This window comes from Athene cunicularia (assembly GCF_003259725.1).
Source record: "Athene cunicularia isolate RWA chromosome 2 unlocalized genomic scaffold, athCun1 chr2_part1, whole genome shotgun sequence".
In the NCBI taxonomy this organism is placed as follows: Eukaryota; Metazoa; Chordata; class Aves; order Strigiformes; family Strigidae; genus Athene; species Athene cunicularia.
Window position 1 is genome coordinate 130656078 of NW_020799095.1, and position 21121 is coordinate 130677198.

At 37.3% G+C, this 21121-nt stretch overlaps 1 protein-coding gene across 1 annotated transcript in view; it reads left to right on the forward strand.

The window, feature by feature from the left end:
• The window catches only part of VPS13B (vacuolar protein sorting 13 homolog B), a 477299-nt gene that overhangs the window by 253575 nt on the left and 202603 nt on the right, over window positions 1-21121 (forward strand). The window contains 3 exon segments of the mRNA XM_026841594.1: window positions 1623-1829; window positions 17940-18111; window positions 19171-19285. Coding sequence (XP_026697395.1) covers window positions 1623-1829; window positions 17940-18111; window positions 19171-19285 — 494 coding nt within the window.

Below are 21121 nucleotides of genomic sequence, written 5' to 3' on the forward strand. Positions count from 1 at the left end.
TCTCCCAGATAACATATGTAACTATTAGCTTTAATGATTATGACTGTTGCAACCCCAATAAGATTTAAACTCTTCAGTGTTGGATTAGCTGATGACAAACCTCTTGACCTCGTGTTTGAGCATGTATGTAAACACAGAAGTTGCATCATTCCTTCTTTTGTCTTATTTTGGGCCTTTATGAAGAGTAGCATAATTAAATTTTGGGAATCCCTGCTTCATTAAGGCAAGTATAGCTTAAATTATCCTCTGCTTTCTTAACCAAAAAATATTTTGAGGAAGGGGAGGTTGCAAGCATGTATGATTTGGATATGTCCCTGTATCTTATTAATTTTGTAGACTCTTTTGCCAGCAAAGTATCAACACCAGTTAAAGTATCAACACTCAGGCAATCAGATGGACATTATTAATTTATCTTTCTGCACTGCATGGATAAGACTTGGAAAAACTTCAAAATTTGGAATTAGTAATTTAAAGGTTACCAGTGCATATCAGAGTGCTACAGACACAAAATATTTTAAAGCATAACTAAAAGAACTTTTTACCACAGCCAGAGTTATTGTTTGTCTGTAGATTGCTCTGTATATGAAGACAAAAAAAGTACTGAGAAGTTTATCTCATTTAAGGAAGAATTTTGTCAAATGGAGTATATGACCTGCTCAGTGTAAGCCTTGAAACTTCAAAAGAAAATCCAGGATCAATTAAGAAGTTTTTTATAAAATTCAAGCACTTCACCTCTTAAGAAAGGACTGTAGTATGTACTTTGTGACTTTATCGCACACTCTCACGCACAAAATCAAGTACTGTTTTATATCAAATGTAGATTGACAACAATGTTTTTCTGCATCTGTTCTGCCCACATAAGAAGCCAGCTTCATAGAGTAGATGTGTCCTGAGGCTTAAAGTTCTTATAAATATGAGAATTTCCATTTTTTATAATGGCAAGTTGGGTATGGTATCCAGCTGTGGATCTGCTTATATATTGTTTGCAGTTTTCTCTGAGCTTGTTTTATACAGTATATTACAGTATGCTGTCATACAAATTCTGTGATTAATGCTTATTTACAAAAAGTTGTGTAAATATCTTAGAACTGAGTCAAACAATGTGCAAGTCAGTGTGTTTCTGAATATAGGAATGACATATGCCAGGAGACTATTGAGTTTGATAGTGGATATTCTCCCTAAAACAAAACAGTTTCATATTCTGCATGGGATCATTATTTTATTATGATTTAAATGAATAATTTTTGCATTGTTAATACTTCATAAAGTTTATATGTTTACCTTTTTCTAGAGGCAATATCTATAGATATGAATATATGTTAAATTACCTTTGTTTAATTATTAAAATTTATATTAGTAAGAGTTCTACAAGAGCATGTTATTGCTTATGTTTTCATGAGCTACATACCATATGTTTAGACAAAGCACAGATTATTTTTATCAAAATCAATATACTATAATTGATGATAATTATTTTAGTTGCAATGTGGTTGCTTATCAGAACATTATAAAGAGTGAGAAGTTCAGTTCTGCTACATTCTAAGTCTCAGTGGAGGATTTTGATTTTCCTTCACCTCATTAAGGAAAGCTTCATCTTAAAAAAGTTTTTATTTTTATTTTAGGTGCAGCTTCTGTATGAACTGGCTGAGATCACAGGTAAAGTTTGGAATAAAATTCAGAGGAAAGGAGTTCTATATCAATCTTCTGTCTATACTGAAACCATGACAGGACCTGCTCCTCCTAGCTCTCCAGTTAAAAGTAGTGTTGGTACCGCCCCACCAGATACCAGCACATACAGCCCATCTGCTGACATTGGGACTACTACAGAGGTAGGCTTTCTTAAAAAAAATGTGTCATGTGAGTTCTGACTTAGAAGGTATGGTGTGCAGTCAAGTAAGAATCAGAAGGATCAGAAAGAGCAGCAATGTTCCTATAGAAAGTAGCTTTGCCCTGATGAATGAAGAATACTTCATTACACAGTTTGGTGGAACAAGAGGAAGGAGAAAAGATTAAAAAAAAAAAAGATGTATTGATCATATGTTTATTATTTTTCTGAGTAATTTTTCTTTGAAGTGAATGAATATTGTCAGAAAATCATGGTTAGTGTTTTCAGGTCGGGAAGAATAAGGCATTTTTCAAGTCCAGAATTATTAGAACAGTAACTGGTGTTTTGGGAGTACTTGGGACACCTTTGATGCTTGTAAGTCATTCCAAGTGGCTTCAACAGTCAGCCTGTCATGTTGAAGCCAGTCATTGTGATGCCTGAGTCAACGGAGAGCTGCTGTGTGTAGAGTGGATTGACAACTGGGAGAGATACAGGGGCAGTGAAGGCACCCAAGGCTGGCACTGCAAGTCACCCAGCTGTACACTCACTCCAGGTCCATCCAGCCATTGCTACCCTCTAGCTATGAATTACTTCTGGAGCTCAGTTCCTTCCCCTCTCCCAGATGTCTCATGTGTCAGGAGTGCTTTTGTGAGTGACATGAGGATTTGGATACGCAGCTTCAAATATAAGAGGGATTGGTCACTTGCTTTTATGTATTTCTGTTTCCTTAGTTTATAGCCCTGTCTGGAGCAATCTGGTACCTGATCTTAATTTCTGTGTGTGCCTAAGGCTGTAAAATAGTATTTTGAGGCATGTGAAGGAGTTGTGCTTCTCTGGCATACTGAGGAAAAAAGGCTGGTTCTTTTATCAGCACAAATACAGTGTTAAACTTCATCCATGAGTATCGTTAGCTGTGAGTCATCAGGTCGCTGATATATCATAGAATGGGTGATCACAGGAGGCTGTGCAACTGAATAAGCCTTGTATTTGTGATTTTCTTAGTGCCTATGTCAGGCTTACTGGTTAGAATAATGAGTTAGCCTTGTTTGTGCTCCAGGAGGGAGCCAAAAATGTGTAAGGTGAGTTGAAGGTATACCGATGGTATATCATGCATATGCAATGCTTCATTCTTAACATAAAGCTATTGCAATGCAGGGAGACTGTCCTGAGAGACTGGATTTCATTCTCAGGATAAACACAGCAATTTGGGGGGCACCTTATAGAATAGATCTGGAGCACAGATAAATACACAGCAGTTTGAATGCTGAGTGCAATTACATATTCAACATTTGACCAGGATTGCTCTAACCCTGTGTATGGTTTATATTAATTTCTGGGTTTGGAGAAAATGAAATGGTGATTGCTAGTGCTTACTTTTTATATGCATCACACACAGAGAGAGGTAACTGTCATTAAAAGGTGTTTGAACTAGAGAACTTAAGAACTTTCAGTTCTTAAGTTGTTTCACTAAAATGTCTCTATATTATTTGAATAGCCTTGGTTTTGGTGTATTTCTATGTGTATGTGATCTCAATTGTAAAAAATTTTGCCATGGATACAGAATTGAAGGTAGGCAATATTAGTAAGAAAACAATATGGTCACAAATCCAGTATTTTTCCACCTACTCACAGTAAATCCCTTTCTCATTAAAATCAGAAACCACCAGCTTTATAAATAACGATTTGGTTTTGACCCTCTATATAGACAGCAGTATTTGGAGTACATGCTGTACTTGGAGCATTACTTGAAACTGATTCAGTAATTGTTTTAATCTGTCATGTTACCAAGATTATTTTGGTAATACGGGTCCAAGTTCAATGTTCATATCCTACCCCTTTGCAAAATGTTGTTCATCATTTATTTTCTTCCTATTCTCAACAAATGTTATGCACCAGCTAAATAATTTTTCTCCTGATCTAAAGGAAATTGGTGAATTAGCCAACAAAGGACAATGTTAGAATTTGTGTTCAGTCTTTTCCACTCTGAATCTTGTTGAAATAGAAAGTTATATTAAAACACATGGTATTAATATTGGATTTTTTTCACAATAAGGGACTTAGAATTGACATAACACTTTACAACTGATATTTGAAAACTTCTTTGAAAGGAATGTATCATTGTACTTAGACAGGATAAATAAATTTTAAAATTGACCATGCTCTGAGGATATTAATAAAGATATGGAAAAGGAAAGAAAGGTACTGACAGGAGAAAATGTTTGCATGAAGCCATAGTTCGTATGACTGAAAGAATGAGGAGTAGAGATCCTGTCCCTTGTCTCCGTTCAGAACTGTCAGCCCAAGGCGCTCTGTCTGTGGCTGGGGTAGGAAGGCAGTCCAGAAGAAAGAACCTGCACAAGGGATATGTAAGTGCACAGATAAAGAGCATACTGAGGCAGGTATAATTTGTTTGAATGGAGACAGTGAGGTGGGAGAATGTATATATGGCCAAATATTTGAGAATGTAAGAAGTTCTTCGTCAGAAGTTAAAAATGAGAAATAGAAGACCAATTTTTATATTGTCAGGAAGATTTACAGAGTTGTTTGAGTAGCAGGGTAATATTTTTGGCTTGGCAGCTGAGGAAAATCTTTGTCCATTTCTGATTAACTGAGTGGGAATATTAGGTGTATTGAGGTGATTAAAATCAAAACAGTATGTAGGGTGTACAAGGGTTTTAATTAACAATAAAAAAGAGAAAGGCAAAAGTTTTGCATTACTGTAGTTGAAAAAAAGACTTGGAAATAATCTTTGTCATGGGAAGTCAAGCCAGAGTTTTAGATTCCTATAAGACTAGTAGCTACAAAAATGCTATGTTTGAGTTTGTGGGCACTATCATTTTTATGAATTTGTGAGTCAGTGTTTATACTTGAAGACCACCTTTGATATCGGTCCTGACCTAGTGCTTTCTTATATTTAAAGACTGAGGTTTAAAACAAAGCAAAACTCAAAAAAACAATTATCCCTTCACTCAGACTTAATTTTATGTCAAGCTACCAGTTGGAGTAAGGTGAATAACCTAGTTATTCATCCTAGTGGGATGACCAAATTATTACATTCTGGATGATGTAAACAAAGTAACATTTTCCAAACATATTTTTATTAAGCCTTAGGTAAAATTATTTTAAGCACTCTACCACCATTTTAAGTCAATGTAGTTATCACTTTATCTGAATTATTTTTCTTTTTAATCTTTTGGTGACCATCAGTAAAAATAGAAGTGTTTTGAAGCTACAATGAATTTTTGCAGATCATCATGTGTAAAGTAGCTAAGAACATTGTTTTTGAGACCATGCACAGTCCTGTTGTCTATGAGTTTGTAGTACTGTTGGGGGTGAAAAAGTGGAAGAGGTCACACTTCGCCAACCAGTGAGAATAAACCATGTTTAATTCTCACATTTCTAATAGAGTATTTTAGACAATATGAATTAAATAATTTGTAACATAAAGGTTGGAGTATCTCCATAACTAATTGTTGTGGTTTGAGCCCGGAGGGAAACTGAGTTCCATGCAGCTGCACATTCACCCCTTCCCACTCAGGAATGGGAAGGAAACAGTGAAGTAAAGGGCTCAGGAATGGAGATGAGGGCAGGGAGGGATGACTTACCCATTATGGTCATGGTCAAAAGACAATCTCATTACAGGAAGAAAAAAAAGCATCAATTTAATTCAAACACTAACACCACCACCACCACTTAACAGACAGAGTGGGACAGTGAGAAGCATTACCATGTCTTAAAAACACCTTCACCCACTCCCTTCTTCATGGGCATAGTCTTGCTTCCAGTTTCTCTACCTCCTTCCCTGCAGTGGTGCAGGGGGCCAGGGATGGTGTTACAGTCAGTCTGCCACTCCTTCCTCCTCAATAGGAGGACTCCCCACACTCTTACCCTGTTCCAGTGTGGTGCCCCTCTCACGAGAGACAGTCCTCTACAAACTTTCTCTGACATGAGTCATTCCCATGGGATGTGTTCCTCCCAAGATGCTCCAGAGTGGGAATTCCTCCCCAAGAGTCTTGGCCTTCTTCACATGCAGCCACCTTCTCCGGTGTGGGGTCCTCCATGGGCTGCAGATTGGCATCTGCTCCACTGGTGACCTCCATGGGCGGCAAAGAGGGTGGCCCTGCTGTCTCATCATTGTTTGAGGGGAGTTTCTGCACCAGCACACCTCCCCCTCTTCCTCTTCCTTTCTTCTACTGACCTTGGTGTTCACATAGGTGTCCTTCTCGCAACTCCTCACAACTCCCACTCCTTCTCCCAGGTTCCCCTTCTTAAATATGTTATTGCACATGCGCAGCCACCATCGCTAATTGGCTTGGTCTTGGCACAGAGGTGGGTCCAACTTGGAAGCCAGGAAACCATTGAGAAGCTTCTCACAGTGGGCCACCACTGTAGCCCCCTCCCCTGCTACCAAAAACCCTGCCACACACACAAACCCAGCATGCTCATTCTCTTCTGCAGTTGGTAGCTGTCTCTAAACTTATTCAACATATTTCCTAGTGTCAAAGCACAAGATAGGTTTTCATTATAATGACATGGCTGCTGTCCTGTTCTTTGAGGTAAGGATTGTTGAGAATTTAAAAATATATGTGGTGAAAAATTAGCTGTTCTCCCACGTTGTTTTTCATCAGTGTCCTTTCAGAGTAGTTGATCACTTAGTTTCCCTGTTCCTTTTACTAACTTAATTACTATCACCTTACCTAGCTGTAGGTAGTGTGATCATGTAATTCTGCTTCTCCTTTATTTGAAGAGAGTAGGATGTGAAGATGAGAGAGACAGTCTGGTCACTTCTGCTGTCTCCAAGAACTTCAGTCTCCTGAGTGCCTCAGTTATAGTCCATATAATAGAGACTTTATCTGAAATAATTAACCTTAGTATGTTCAAATATGCACAAAACCCCATTATAGATGCAGGTATGCATCTGAGTGGTATCTGTACAGAGAGCTATACAGCTATTCCTCTGCCCCAAAAGCAAAGTAAGTCGACAGGCCTTGTAAAGAAATGTAGACAGATTTTTTTTTTTTAATTGTTTTGTCTCCTGTGAAGTGCAGCAGCTAGTTTTACCTGTCAAATTGCCTAATGGGCTCCAGGTGTCTGTCTGTTATACCACACTATTTTCAGTGAGGCTGTTTTTCTTCTGGCTGAAGACACAGTCCTCCACAGTCTGTCCACGTATGAATTGTTATATATAACATCTATCTTAAACATAAGACTTTTTATCTGGAGACCTTGTTTGTTCACAAGAGCCTAACTAGTGAATTCTGAACAAGTGTTTTAAAATCCAATTGCATTGTCTCACACCAAAGAACAGCTGGGGTCTGAATATTTTTATATGGTACCTTCTGAAGAAGTAATTTTAATTTCAGAAGGTGTAGAAGCAGGGCAGGGGATGTCAGAGTAATGTAATGCTTGTCAGCTTCATATGACATGGTATTTTTCAAGTACTCTTCAGAAACTGGTATAGAAAATCTGAAACATGGGGAGGGGTTGGTGGTGTTTGGAGACAGGAAGGCAAAAGTTATGTTTAATACCTCACAGAAATAACTGAGATGGAAACTTAACCAACCTGAGAATAAGTGGTACTGCATGGAAGTGGAGGATGACTAAAAAAAGCATGCTTTCAGTAAATGGTAGAGGGGAAAGAGAAGGTGGATGCAGCTGAGAAGATTGGAGCGGCATTCCACTATTTTCCTGAGTCTGATTTATCCCTGTCTGTGGTTTTGCTTCTGGTTCGAACTGGACCACTCCTTTCCCTTCCCACAGAGTCTGAATTCCGTCAAGGGAGCAGTAAAAGCAGATGAGGCAGTTATAGTGCAGGCACTCACTGGTCAGGAGACCTAACACCAACAAAACCTTGCTTGATTGCTGGCTTGATACAGACAGGTCTGAAAACAAATTGCAAATACTCAGAGAAATAAAAAAATACTTTTATTTTAATCTCTTTAAATGCTGAGTACTTTATGTCTTTATATTCTCTAAAGTGCTAGTATTGATTATTTATATGTGCACATTTTGGTCTCTAGAAATTTGAAGCTACTTAATATTGGCCTTATGTTATTTACAAAGAAGTCAGTGGGAGCAAATCTATGTCCATGTTGTTTGATTTAGAAAATGCTACCTGTATTTGTAAATTATAGCTTGTTTTCACACTATTATAACAATAATGTTTTTAATGAAATAAATAGAGGAGGAAATATATAAAAATCAAGTGCATCAGCCACAATTTCACTTTTCAGCTATGTATTTCATAGTCATTACTGCTGATAAGCAGCAATGACATATATAGAGAGTAATTAAACAATAATATGTATTTCTACAGGTTTGACTTAAGGACATTTTTCAGAAGTTTGTGTTTTATCAGAGTCTGCATTTTGTTTATATGTTCCTATATTTTTAAATCTTGAAATTTTGAAGTCTGTCAAACAAAAATACTTTTCTGCAATAGGTACTTTTTAAAAGTTTAGACATTCTACAGTTAATGTGTTAGTTTGTTCTGTGGGAGACAAATGATTATTTTCAAAGCTTCTTTCAGCTGCGACAGACTTGCTATAAATGAATTGGAAGAAAGCAAACTCTCACAACTGTTTATATTAAACAGCAAAAGAAGTAATTTGTTTATGTGATCTGTGGATGATTTATATTTTAAGATCCATGTAATTCTTTTCATGCTGACAAGTTGATGGTGATCACCACAGTCCTATGTGGATAAAGCTACCTAGCTTACTGAATTTTAGTCTGTGTTGTGGTAAGACAGGGAAACGTGAGTGAGAGTCTTAAGTACTGAAAGGCTGGAAACAGTTAAATCATTTTTACCATCCCTCCTTTGGAACAGCAAAAACAAAGGTAGTACAGACTACAACAGGCCACTTGTTACTGTTTACTTAAGTACAAACAGTGGTAGAAGTGTTTAGTCCTTGGGGAAACTCAGTGATTGAGCAAGAACGCAGAAGTTATTTTGATAAGGCATAGCATTAGTGTGGCCAAACTGTGATCATCCCTGAGCTTTAGGCAGGCCAAGGATGAAGGCCTCATATGTTTGGATCTTCCTGATGAACAAAGATAAATTCTGCTAAGAAAATAAACTCAGTATATTGGTCAATTTGCAACAATTGGTGAAAGAATTAAATTGTATATTTTAGGACTTGGCATGAGAAGTTGTGGGAAAATAGTTCAGGGTTTCTGAGTCTGGCTTGACTTTTCTGTAGATCTGGAAACAGAGCAGAAAATTAATGCATAAACATATTTAACAATACCACGCTGGGTGCTGAAAATCCAAAATGAAAATTAAAACTGCGTGAGAAACAAGACCACAGTCTCTCTTCTCACTTCGGTTTCTTAGTTTTTCACTGCAAAAAGTTTCTAAGAATTTGAGCTAATTTAAAAAAAAACAAAAGCAGTCAGCTACTGCAGACCATCAGTTTTTCAGCCCTTGTGACTCTGCCCAGTGGTTCTGGTTACAGTACCATTAACAGAAGGCTAAGAAGAAATGCAGTCTCTTCATTTTTCATCTCCCAAAGGACAGCCATATAGCAGCGTCTGCCTTCAGAGGAGCATCTGCAGTGCTTCTGCCACTGAGAAAGAGAATGGGGCAATTCAACTGTTTATGCATGTTTAAATGGCAGAAAAAATTTAGTTAGTATGTTCACATTGCACTGTTGAAGTAGGGGTCGGGTGGAGCCAGTAACCCAGTAACCTCTGAGAGGGACGTGGTTTTGAGCAGCTGAGGATGTCTGTTGATATGATCTGCAGCTGGCATAGCTGCAAACAGAAGAGGTTATTGCTGAAAGCCTCAGCCTTAATACGGTTTTAGCTATATCATCAAGCTATAGTCCAAGGAGTAGTACGTGCAAGTGACCTGGAATACTGGATGGGAATGCAGTAACCCAAGCGCAGAATTGCAGTCGAAAGCTAAGCGCAAGTGAGTTGAGGCCCTGCTTAGGACTTGCAGGCCCTGTGGTAGAACAAGTTCCAAAACCCTGGCAGTTACGGGCCTGAGTGTCTAACCCTCCAATTTACTCTGCTTCTGGCTGTGTCCGGAGGTTCATGAGTCTTTTCTTTCTGATAACTTTGTTTTACATCAACATCCTCCATTTGGCTTCTAGAAATTGAAGGACTGGTTTTGTTTTTCAAGTTCACTTCCAGACATACATGAGTGTGTAGGCCTTACTTGTGCTAATAACTAAATGAAGTTCTGTTCTGTATCTATGCAGATGTGTGCTACACAATTTGAATAGGATTTAATAAAGCCACCTCACATGTTACAGAAATTAAAGTGTGAGAAACATCTGCAAATCAGACAAACATATGCACAGACAACATTGGAATGATACCAGTGAAAGCTTGGCTCCAGCAACAGTAACAGAAACTGTGAGCACCTTGGCCTCTTCCTCACATGTGTATTTTTTGCTTATAGCATATCAGATATATGGCCTATTCCATTATGTTTTTAGAAAAGGAGGAAGCACTGTCTAATGATACATCTGGGCCTGTACCTGTGACTCTCTTTTTTTGTACACTTCATTGATATAATAGGCTTGGAAGTTGGTAGGGGTCACATTCCCGAAAATGCAGGTTTTCCTGCTTTTAAATTTGATTGCACATTCCTGGGTTAATTTGGTTTTTATATATGTGCTGGTTTTGGCTGGGGTAGAGTTAATTTTCTTCATAGTAGCTAGTATGGGTCTCTGTTTTGGATTTGTGCTGGAAATAACACAGGGACGTTTTAGTTATTGCTGAGCAGTGCTCACACAGTGCAAGGCCTTTCCTCTCCTCACACCACCCTGCCAGTGAGGAGTCTGGGGGTGCACAAGAAGTTGTGAGGGGACACAGCTGGGACAGCTGACCCCAACTGACCAAAGGGATATCCCAGACCATACGACATCATGCCCATCAATAAACTAGAGGGAAGGTTGGCCAGGGAGCTGCTGCTTGGGGACTGGCTTGGCATCAGACAGTTGGTGGTGAGCAATTGTTTTCATTTGCATCACTTGTTTTTCTTGGTTTTTATCTCTCTCTGTTATTTCCTTTTTCATTGCAATCTATTATTATTGTTGTTGTTATTGTAATATTTTATTTGAATTCTTAAACTGTTCTTATCTCGACCCATGGGTTTTCTCACTTTTACCCTTCCAGTTCTCTTCCCCCTCCATCCTGCTGCAGGGGGGAGTGAGCAAGCAGCTGTGTGGTGCTTACTTACTAGCTGCGGTTAAACCACAACAGTATATGTCTTGGGTAATGCTAGATAAATGCAGTTCTTCAAGAACCTCACAGATACTGTTATAAGTAACCTTCTTCCAAGATTATCAACAGGTTGATTCTATGATGAGCATAGTACATCATTTAATATCCAGAAAAATAAGCTTAAAGAAAAGCATAGGAAAATAACCTGTTTTCTACAGAACAAAGTTATCTGTATACTCAAACCACTAAACAAAAGAAGTTCTCAGTGGGGAAAAACAAGGTAACAAAATGTATGAAACATCTGAACAAATTAAATTATGAAAATAAAAGAATCCAATTACAAAAGTACATCCAAAGATCTCAGCAAAGGGAAATTGTCCTTGGCTAGCTCCTTCCTTCAGAGCTGCCCTGCGGAAGGGATTCCCCTGTTCCAAAGTAACATCTCTAGAGCATGTGAGGTGTGAGTCATCCCAGACACAGTGAAACTCCAGAACAAAATCATAATCTTTTAGGGGTATCACTCAAAGGCAAATTAGGAAGAGGTGGGAAGTTATTGGAAGACAGTCAAAGAACTGTTTGGATGAGTTATATGAAGGAAACAAGAAGAAAGGAATTTATTGACAGAAATTAAAAGGTTCAAAACTGATGCCATGCTGATGGCATGAAATTGCAAATCATGAAATAGGATGAGGCTTTTCTGATGTCAGAATGAGGACTTTGCAAATACAGACTCATTAAGGAGACAGGATTCTCAAAATTCTGTGTTCTTTCCAGCTCTGGAAGGATATTGGTTTTGCTCCTGCTTTTTATAGCTTTGCAAGTAGGTAGTGTAGATAGTTGGAGGCAGGCTGGTGTTTGAAGAGAGTGGACAGGAGTAGTTAGAGTATGGCAAAATGGCTGGCTTGTTGATTCCTGGCTTATGCCACTGTCCTATCAATGGAGGCTGGAGCCTGCCATTTCAGGAGAAGCAATAAGACATTGGTTAGTACTGGAGAAGTGGCTGGCTTCTCTACCTACATTCTTTCAGATACTGGGGGACTTCCAGGCCTGATACTCTCCAAGGCCATTTCCCAATCAATTTTCATTCCTTCCCCATACTGGGGGAGGATGCACTGGCATCCTTGAAGAAACAAAACTGAGTTTTGCTTACAGTGCTGAAAAGATATCTCCTTCCATGTGGCTGTTAGTGCTGCCTTGTAGGAAAATTAAGTGGCACTGGAGAGAGTTTTTTATGGACAGAAGGAAATGTCATGGTTAGTAAACAGCACTTGGAGGTAGGAGTGTTTGGACAAAAGGTTTTAGCAAGAGGCAGGAAAGATTTTGCTGGGGAAGCAAATAGGAAATATGAATCACCGTTTGGTGGAAAGGGGTTAACCTCTGCCCTGAACATGTTATTTAGCATGTTCTACCACTCTTTTTTTTTTTTTTTTCCCCCCCCACCTTGTTGGGTGCTCTATGTCCATTGTGCCAGACTTGCTTTGGAGTATGAAATGAACTATCTGAGGTTTCCCCAATTAGATGTCCTATGTGGTAGGCATTAAATATTATTAGATACACAGCAGGAGACAATCACTGCTACATTTAATAATTAAATTTGCAGACAATGTAAGGGAAAAATGGAAGAAGGAAGTTGTAAGTAAAAGTGAGCAAGATAGTCATGTGAAGTCCATGGCTCGGAGAGGAATTTCAGGTGGTTTTATGTAAAGATTTTCCTCAGTGAGAACAGAATGGAGAAGAAATGTTCAAAAGATAAAGGTCAGGAAAGGAGAGAAGGCATAGTGTGTGGCTGAAGTTTGGTTGTTTGGTTTTTTTTTAAAGTAGCCTTGAGTAGGTCCTTCCTCCTATTTAGTTTATAAGCTACTTGTTATTGATTTAAAAACACTGACAAGTTGGTGACAATTAAGAACCTTTCAGGGAAGAAAGGATTCTCAAAGGTGTTATAAAAACTGGTGGGTAAAGTGGTATAGGGAAGTTTCCCTCTGGGAGGTCTGTTTGAAGGGAACCAGATGAAGCTCCTTCTCCCTTAACTCTGGTTGTCTGCTTGTTCTCTTCTATGCTCTGTTACCAGCTCTCCCAGCAATGGACACATCCATTCATCCCTTGTTTCTGTAACTTGTCTTCTGTAAGTACTTTCACAATCTTCTTTCCGAAATTACTTAACTCCCACTATTACAGCTCCCTGCTCCTTCCACCACATATGAAAGTAAACATATACATACACAGACAAATGTTCTTTCTCTCTTTCTGATTAATCTTGCTCATACCCTTCTGGTCCTTGTCCACTTAGTGAGACCAGTGTGTTCATGTCTGTCTCATACAGGGAGAGCAGTGTTTCTCTTGTCTTAGTTTCTGGGCTAATTGCACTTCTGCTGCCTTTATGAACTTCATGAGGACCATGCATTTAATTGATAGACCTTTAAGTACTGCTGTTTCTTACAGAGTAGTAACTTCATTCAGACCAAGGCATAGGTGTTAATTTTCTTCTATTTGTTTCTGCGAGTCTTTGGTACCTCCAGCTCTGTGTTTGTTCATTCATTCATTCATTTATATTCTTTCTGTCAGTCTGACCATTAATAAGTGATCAAGTATTTATAGGTGACATCTGGAAGATGTAGATTAAAGACATCACAGACAAAACCCATCATAGGACAATGAACATATAATATGCATTCTAATGTATTAACTTATTTGCTTTTTCATATTTAAGATACTAGCTTGTATTTCACCTTTTCAGAGATTAGTACTGTCAACGTTGCATGATTTTCTTATTGTTTTGTTAGTTCTGTTGAAGATGAGCTACTTGTTTGTCGTATGCATTGGAACTCTTCATTTTCTGTCCTTCATGGTCTCTGATCTCATTCCTACATGTTATTCATAAATCCAAGGAGTAGTATCTTTTTTTTTTTTTTGTCTGACTCATACATTGTCACCTAATGCTATATCCATGGTTTCTTGACCCATTGTGATTAATGTTTAAGGAAATCTTCCCAATTATAATAGCACTTGCTTTCTGTACACTAGTGAAACACTTCTCATAGAGAATAGTTTCTTCATCGTGGACCCTTTTGCAAAAAACAGGCATTTTTTTATTTGCTGTTCACCAGCCACAGATGATTAGAATGATAACATTAATCTCTAATCCTAGGGATTTACAAAACTGAACTACTTAATACTTAGAAACAGCAGCTTTACTTCAAGTAACTGCCAGGGTATCTGTTTTCTGTGATGCTTTTTTTTTAAAAAAAAAAAAATTCTTTAATACAGTCAACACAGATTTGTACATAAACAGTGTTCCACACCTGAATTATATACTAGTTATATTCATAATGAAAAGACACTGTTAGATGGATTAATAGTCTTGAACCATGGTAAAGTTAGAATTGGACTCGTATATCTTTGTTTTCATCTTCACAAATGATATCTGAAGAGCAGAAGCCCATTGTCATTTGAATGACAGTTCCTAAAGCAAAATTTAATTTCTCAGTCCATAAAACACATGTTACAGTTTGTTAAACTAAACTAAATCTAGCAATGATGATATTTTTGAAAATTACACAAGTTTGTAGCTATATATAATGTTATAGATATACCACTGATTTTTCTTAAAACTGGTTTAGTGAGGGTAGGATATTTCTTTTCTGAATTATGTAATTTCACCATGGAATGAACATTACAGTACTATATACCATCTTCTTCCATCAGTACTTAACCTGAAGGTTTGTCTCAGTTGAACTATGGCCTGACTTTTTTCCTTTCATTTGTTTTCAAAAGTGAGATAAGTAGATTGTAATGTATATATACTCCATTAAGAAACCTTATATTAATAATGGCTAACTTTTTGCACCTCTAGAGTTTAACAGCTTTTCAAAAGAAGGTCACCTATGGCTCTACAGGTAATCAGAGCCATAAGCAATAATGCCTTATATAATAAATATAAAAGTAAACAGAAATATACATGTTTTTTTCATACATTTTTGATTAATGCAAAGCCACCATCACCATAGATAATTGAAAGTGGATTGAATTTTAATTTTCATTTCAACACTTAATATTATATCTGTTGAACTAGTCCAGATACTATAGTCACATGTTTAGATGTTATTTTCCAGTAACATACATTAGTTGGTTGCACAAACTCTCCCTTCCCCACATGAATGAATATCTGGAGTGGTAAGTTTTGTGTGTCAGCTATTGACAGTGTAGATCATTTCTTAACAATTATAGTAGGTATCACTAAGTTTTTCAAGGATAAATGTTACTGCATGCAGATAAAGTACCTTTGGTGTTTCTCTGTGTCCTCTAAGAGTTTTGCTGGGACAAAAATAAATAAACCAGTAAATGTTAATTTGAGTGACATAGAGCTGAAAGTGGGAAGCAGAGGCAGCGTTTCATTGTTTCTCTGAAAAAGTAAGTAGTAAAGGTAATCATATTCTTCATTATGCGTTATATGGGTGTTGATTGACAGCCGGCTGAACAGGAGCCAGCAGTGTGCCCAGGTGGCCAAGAAGGCCAATGGCATCCTGGCTTGTGTCAGCAATAGCGTGGCCAGCAGGGACAGGGAAGGGATCTGACCCCTGTACTCAGCGCTGGTGAGGCCGCCCCTCGATTCCTGTGTTCAGTTTTGGGCCCCTCACTACAAAAAGGACATTGAATGTATCGAGCATGTCCAGAGAAGGGCAACGGAGCTGGTGCAGGGTCTGGAGCACAGGTCGTACGGGGAGCGGCTGAGGGAACTGGGGGTGTTTAGTCTGGAGAAGAGGAGGCTGAGGGGAGACCTCATCGCCCTCTACAGCTGCCTGAAAGGAGGGTGCAGAGAGCTGGGGATGAGTCTCTTTAACCAAGTAACAAGTAATAGGACAAGAGGGAATAGCCTCAAATTGCACCAGGGAAGGTTTCGACTGGATATTAGGAAGCATTTCTTTCCAGGAGGGGTTGTTAGGTGTTAGAATGGGCTGCCCAGGGAGGTGGTGGAGTCCCCATCCCTGGAGGTGTTTAAGAGTCGGGTTGACATAGCGCTGAGGGATCTGGTGTAGTTGGGAACTGTCAGTGTTAGCTTAATGGTTGGACTGGATGATCTTCGAGGTCTTTTCCAACTTAGATGATTCTGTGATATTCTAAAAGCACTATGTCAGCTGCTCTATTTGGTGTGTATCAGTCCACAGTCATAATGGATTGTGTGCAAAACTTTTGTAAGATTATGACCTATCTTCAAGTCTTCTCTTTACAATTAGGTTGGTGAATAAGAGAACACATATATGTGATAGAAATCTTATAATTAAACTGCAGGCTATAAGTTGACTGAAAATGTGATTTATCAGCATAAATGCTTCCATATGAGCTATGTAATTTGGTTTAGGATAAGTTCTACCCATCCAGAAAATAGATTGCTAACAGAATATTCACTCTCGCATTCTCTAGTGTTGGACTGTCAGATTTTAAATATTGCTAGCGAAAGTAAGTTTTTCTGGTACATCTGAAGCTGAAGTGAGTGCCTTGTAACTTCTTGCCTGACAGGTTAAAATGGATTCAGTCAAACTGCAGTGCCTTCTGTGTGGGTCTGATTCCAGGGTGTCTTCCATGTAATTCATCTTGGTTAGTCAAAGATAAATCTCAAAATTCCCAGACATGTTGTTCATCATCCTTTACAATTGCTTATCCCCAAAACCTTCATTGAAAGTTAAGACTTTGGGTATTTATTGGTCTGTAAATCTTAGAAACAGCTTGGTCTTAATGGATCAAATACAATACACTGTCTCTTTCCTTTTGTGTTTGAATAATGAAGAAAACTTGCAACACTTGGTGGAGTTGCAAGTGTAGATGCTGTTGTATTTTTAGTGACTTCTGGTTGATGTTAGTGACTTATGTGTCTATTGCATTTGGTTTAATAGGATGTAAACACTAGAGGCTGATGACCAATTGTATGTTTACATCTTCCCTTTCCTATTAAAAGATAGTAAGTTCCAGCAAAGGAGCAGGATGAAGTCCTGTGCCTGGTAAATATTTCAGTTGTGCCATCAGGAATTATCAGAACATGCCTGCAGAACTCTGATAAGCCCTCGTAACAGGATTCTCAGTATAGCTTTCATTTGACATGTTCTCCTAAAAACACTTACCTTTGTGTCTTCTTTGTTGAGACTTAAATATTTTAGGAAATGAACGGAGATGATGGCACAGAAGCTTCTAGAAGCTCATATGTCAACAGACTGTATATTTAAGAACATTGCGAATGACAATCACCTTTTTTCAATAACAGACATATTTTAAAAGTGGTAATTAATGCTTCTAATTCTTACAAAAAGTTACTATTTTGTGAAATCACTTTCCCAAGCAGTTGCAGAGAAGCACATAGAAAAAGGGAAAAAACCCATCCCCAAAACTATTGTGTATGTAGCTTGGAAGTGTTATGGCCATACTAGGTGCCTCATTCATTTTGGCACCCCCAGCCAGTCTTTCTTCCTCTGCCTTTCAGATATGCATAAGCTTTATTCTCTTTCCCACTGCATGTCAGAATATTCCAGTGTTTTTTCCATTGATGATAGTACTTCCTCAGTGTAGACTTAATGAAGAAAGCTCACTATGTCAAGTGGAACTAAGTCATGCAACCTTACAGTTTTACTAAATAATCTTTACCAAAGTCTATGATCTCTAGAGAAAAGGGTTTATTATTTTCCTGATGTTAAAAAATGGCTTACTTCAAATACGCTGTCAGTGAGTCTGTATTTATATGTATGTTTGGGCATCTACATCACTCTACACAGAAGAAAAAGGAGTAGTAGTGAAAAGCAAAGATTTAGCACTTAAGGATAGACTGTAGTTGGGAACTGTCAGTGTTAGGTGAACGGTTGGACTAGATGATCTTCAAGGTCCTTTCCAACCTAGATGATTCTGTGATTCTGTGCAATACTTGTTTTCCTCAGCTATTACATCTGTTTCATAGGGTGATTCTCTTCAGGGTGGTGATGATTCTCCATTCTCAGACTCCATTACACTGGAACAAACAACAAGTAATATTGGAGTCTCAAGTGGACGTGTCAGCCTATGGATGCAGTGGATGTTGCCAAAAATTACTATAAAATTCTTTGCTCCTGATCCTAGAAATAATGGCACAGGTATTCAGCATTTTTCCCCCAGTATACTATTTTAAATTCCATACATTATTTTACAGCACAATGTTAGCTATTCAGGACATTTACTGACAATATTAAACACTGTAATGCAGAAATGATGGGTTAGATCTACATTTTAAACTAGAATGACAAGCTGTAGTTAGGTTAGTGCATGTAATCAGAATTCAGTGTTGTTCTTTGGCATAAACTTCCCTCTCCATGTGGGAAGATGATTACATTGTTGGAAAGAAGTTGGTTATTTTACTTAATAGTGCTGCATTTATTGCCTTAGAAGCAACCATTTTTCATTTTGATTATAATTTAGTAGTGTGTTTTGCATATGTCCATGTATAGACATGTAGTTTTGTATTGATAATTTCAAATTTAAATTTAATATAATCATCATAGTATAATCCTTAAAGTCATAGAAAGTTTAATATGGAGTTCAACATAGAAGTTTCAGCTTCTGTGTTAAAAAGAGAAATATGTGTGGTACACAGCTTCTCTTTTTTTACATTGAGGTTAAAGTTGGATTATCCTCTGGACAGTAATTGAAAAGAACTCGGATTCTATAGATGTACTGCAGGACTTCAAATATCTTTTTGTTAGGAAACACTGCCGCTTATCAATTAACGTTGTTACTCATAGAAATTTGAACAAGCAAGGGGACTAATGATTAAAGCTAGTTTTCAAGGACATGTGCTTGAATCTTTGATTTTAAAAAACTAACTACACAAGAGAAAGAAATCTCAGGTATTGTTAGGGTAAATATCTTGGCACAAACTTTTTATATTTTTTACTGGAATTATACTATGAACACCTGAACTAAACCCCCCATATATGTGTCTACACATTTGTATTAAAAAGTTTGGATTCCAAAAAATTTTTTCCGGTTCTTATCTGTGTGACATTTGAATCAAAAAGTACTTTATGAAAATACTCTTGAGTACAAGAAGCATCATCCTGTTTACAAAGTATAGTGTCTCAGATATATTTCTTGCTTTAAAACTTGCAAGTTTCAGATTAGTAACTAATAATTTTTATTTTCTTTGACTATTGCAGAAGTTTGTGTTGTCAGTGAATTAGAAGATCTCAGTGCCTCAGTGGATATGCAGGATGTCTATACCAAAATCAAATGTAAAATAGAAAGCTTCAATATTGACCATTACAGAAACAGGTAATTCATGGGAGTTCTGCTTTAATTTCAGGCTGAAAGGCAGCAGTTGTTTTTTTTTTCTTAATTCTTAACTTGATTTTAAGACAATTATTCAATTTCAGTGAAATGTTTTAAACCTTTTTAGTAATAAAAATCAGAATTATGTTTTCTCAGAATTACATCTGATTCCAAAGAAATACATAGAAATCATTATAAATCAGGAGAGCACATTTTCATACTGCTTTGTTGGTCCATTAGACAAAAATAACTAATTTTAACTGAAGTTTTGAATAGGAAGCTCCTTAAATATTGCTTCATGATCTCTTAGCAAGTGCCAATATTTAATGATTTATGGTACCATACTCTCTATCAAAAAGAAGTTTCTAAAAAACTGGGCTTTTTCTTTTCCTGTGTCTTAGAGACACCATAATGGAGCGAACTAAGCTGATCATCTGTGTCTGTGACACAGTATAGTTTTATGCAGACACACTTGAGCAAAATTTCAGTAATTAATGTCGACTAGTCTATCGTCAATATTATCTACATTTAGAGTAGGTAGTTAGGCTTACTATATGTCTTACAACTTTAGCAAGTCTTGTTAATTAAGTTAATTGCTGCACCAATGTGATTGTGTTCATTTGGCATCCATACACATGGTTTTGTAGGAGAGACTACATGTGCCACCTTCTAGCTCATGGCCGTGAACACTCTAGGCTTGACAAAATAAAGGAGAGCCTATGTAGTCCTTGATCAGCTGGGTTAGTGTTTGCTATTACAGATCAACAGATTTCATTATGGCAGACAAAAATGAAAATAGTTCTGTTACTCCCTGAGAGGAAGAAAAAAACAAAGTTAAAAGCTTCAGAACATTTTTTAGTCATAGAAAATGACTAAAAATATTTAGGATCCAATGTCTGCAAAGTCTTATTGGACACTTACTGTTTCCCATGTACAACAAGAAGGAGATTTAGTATCAACTAAGCAAAATTACCAACATTTCTGAGACTTTTCTTCTGATTAGCTGTCTAAAAAAAAAGTTGAATTCCTGATCCTTTGCCTGTTGCAAATGCAGTTATTGTTTGTACATGTTGTAATGTTTGATAATCACAATTTATACTTTATTTTCAAAGTCTTTTAAAATCAAGTCATGATGCTTTAAAATGCTTTGGAATCCCAGTAGCTAGGTGCTATTAACAAGCTTCTTTGTTCACAGATTCTATGGGAAGCTTGTGAGAAGGTACTTCATTCCCAGGAACCTATTGTTCCTTTAGAAATGTTTTCAGCTTTATGGTGTTCTTTTTGTTAAAGTTATATAGGGGCTTTTAAAAAAAAAATCTACTTGACAAGGTAATTACTGATCTCACTTCTATTTCGCAATCTTTCAAAGTACCTTTCTCTATCTTAAAATCTCTGTGGATGAAAATCAAAAGCAGAGAATAGATAAGGTGAACATTCTGTATTCCAGGCCAGAGGGAGACTGGCAGTCAGGCCATTTTGAAGGAATATTTCTACAATGCAGAGAAAATCTTTTGGTGAGATTTTTTTAATAGACTAAAGTGCTTACCTAAGTAACTCTTGTCAAGCCATGTATTTTTCTTTATTCTTACTTATGTTAAAAAGAATGATTACAGGAACTGTAGTACAAAGCACATTTCAATACTTAATAGCTCATTTTTTTCTGAATAATACTATGGCTTTGTAACGTATGTGAATGCAGCTTTTTGTTCACAGTTTCTAGGTTCTTGTAATCATTCTCCTCATTCTAATAAAGCTATCTGCTGAAAATCCAGGGGTAAGTCCCTTTCCTCTGTTCAGGATTTTATTATACTTTTAGTCTCATGTGTTTTGACCATTTGC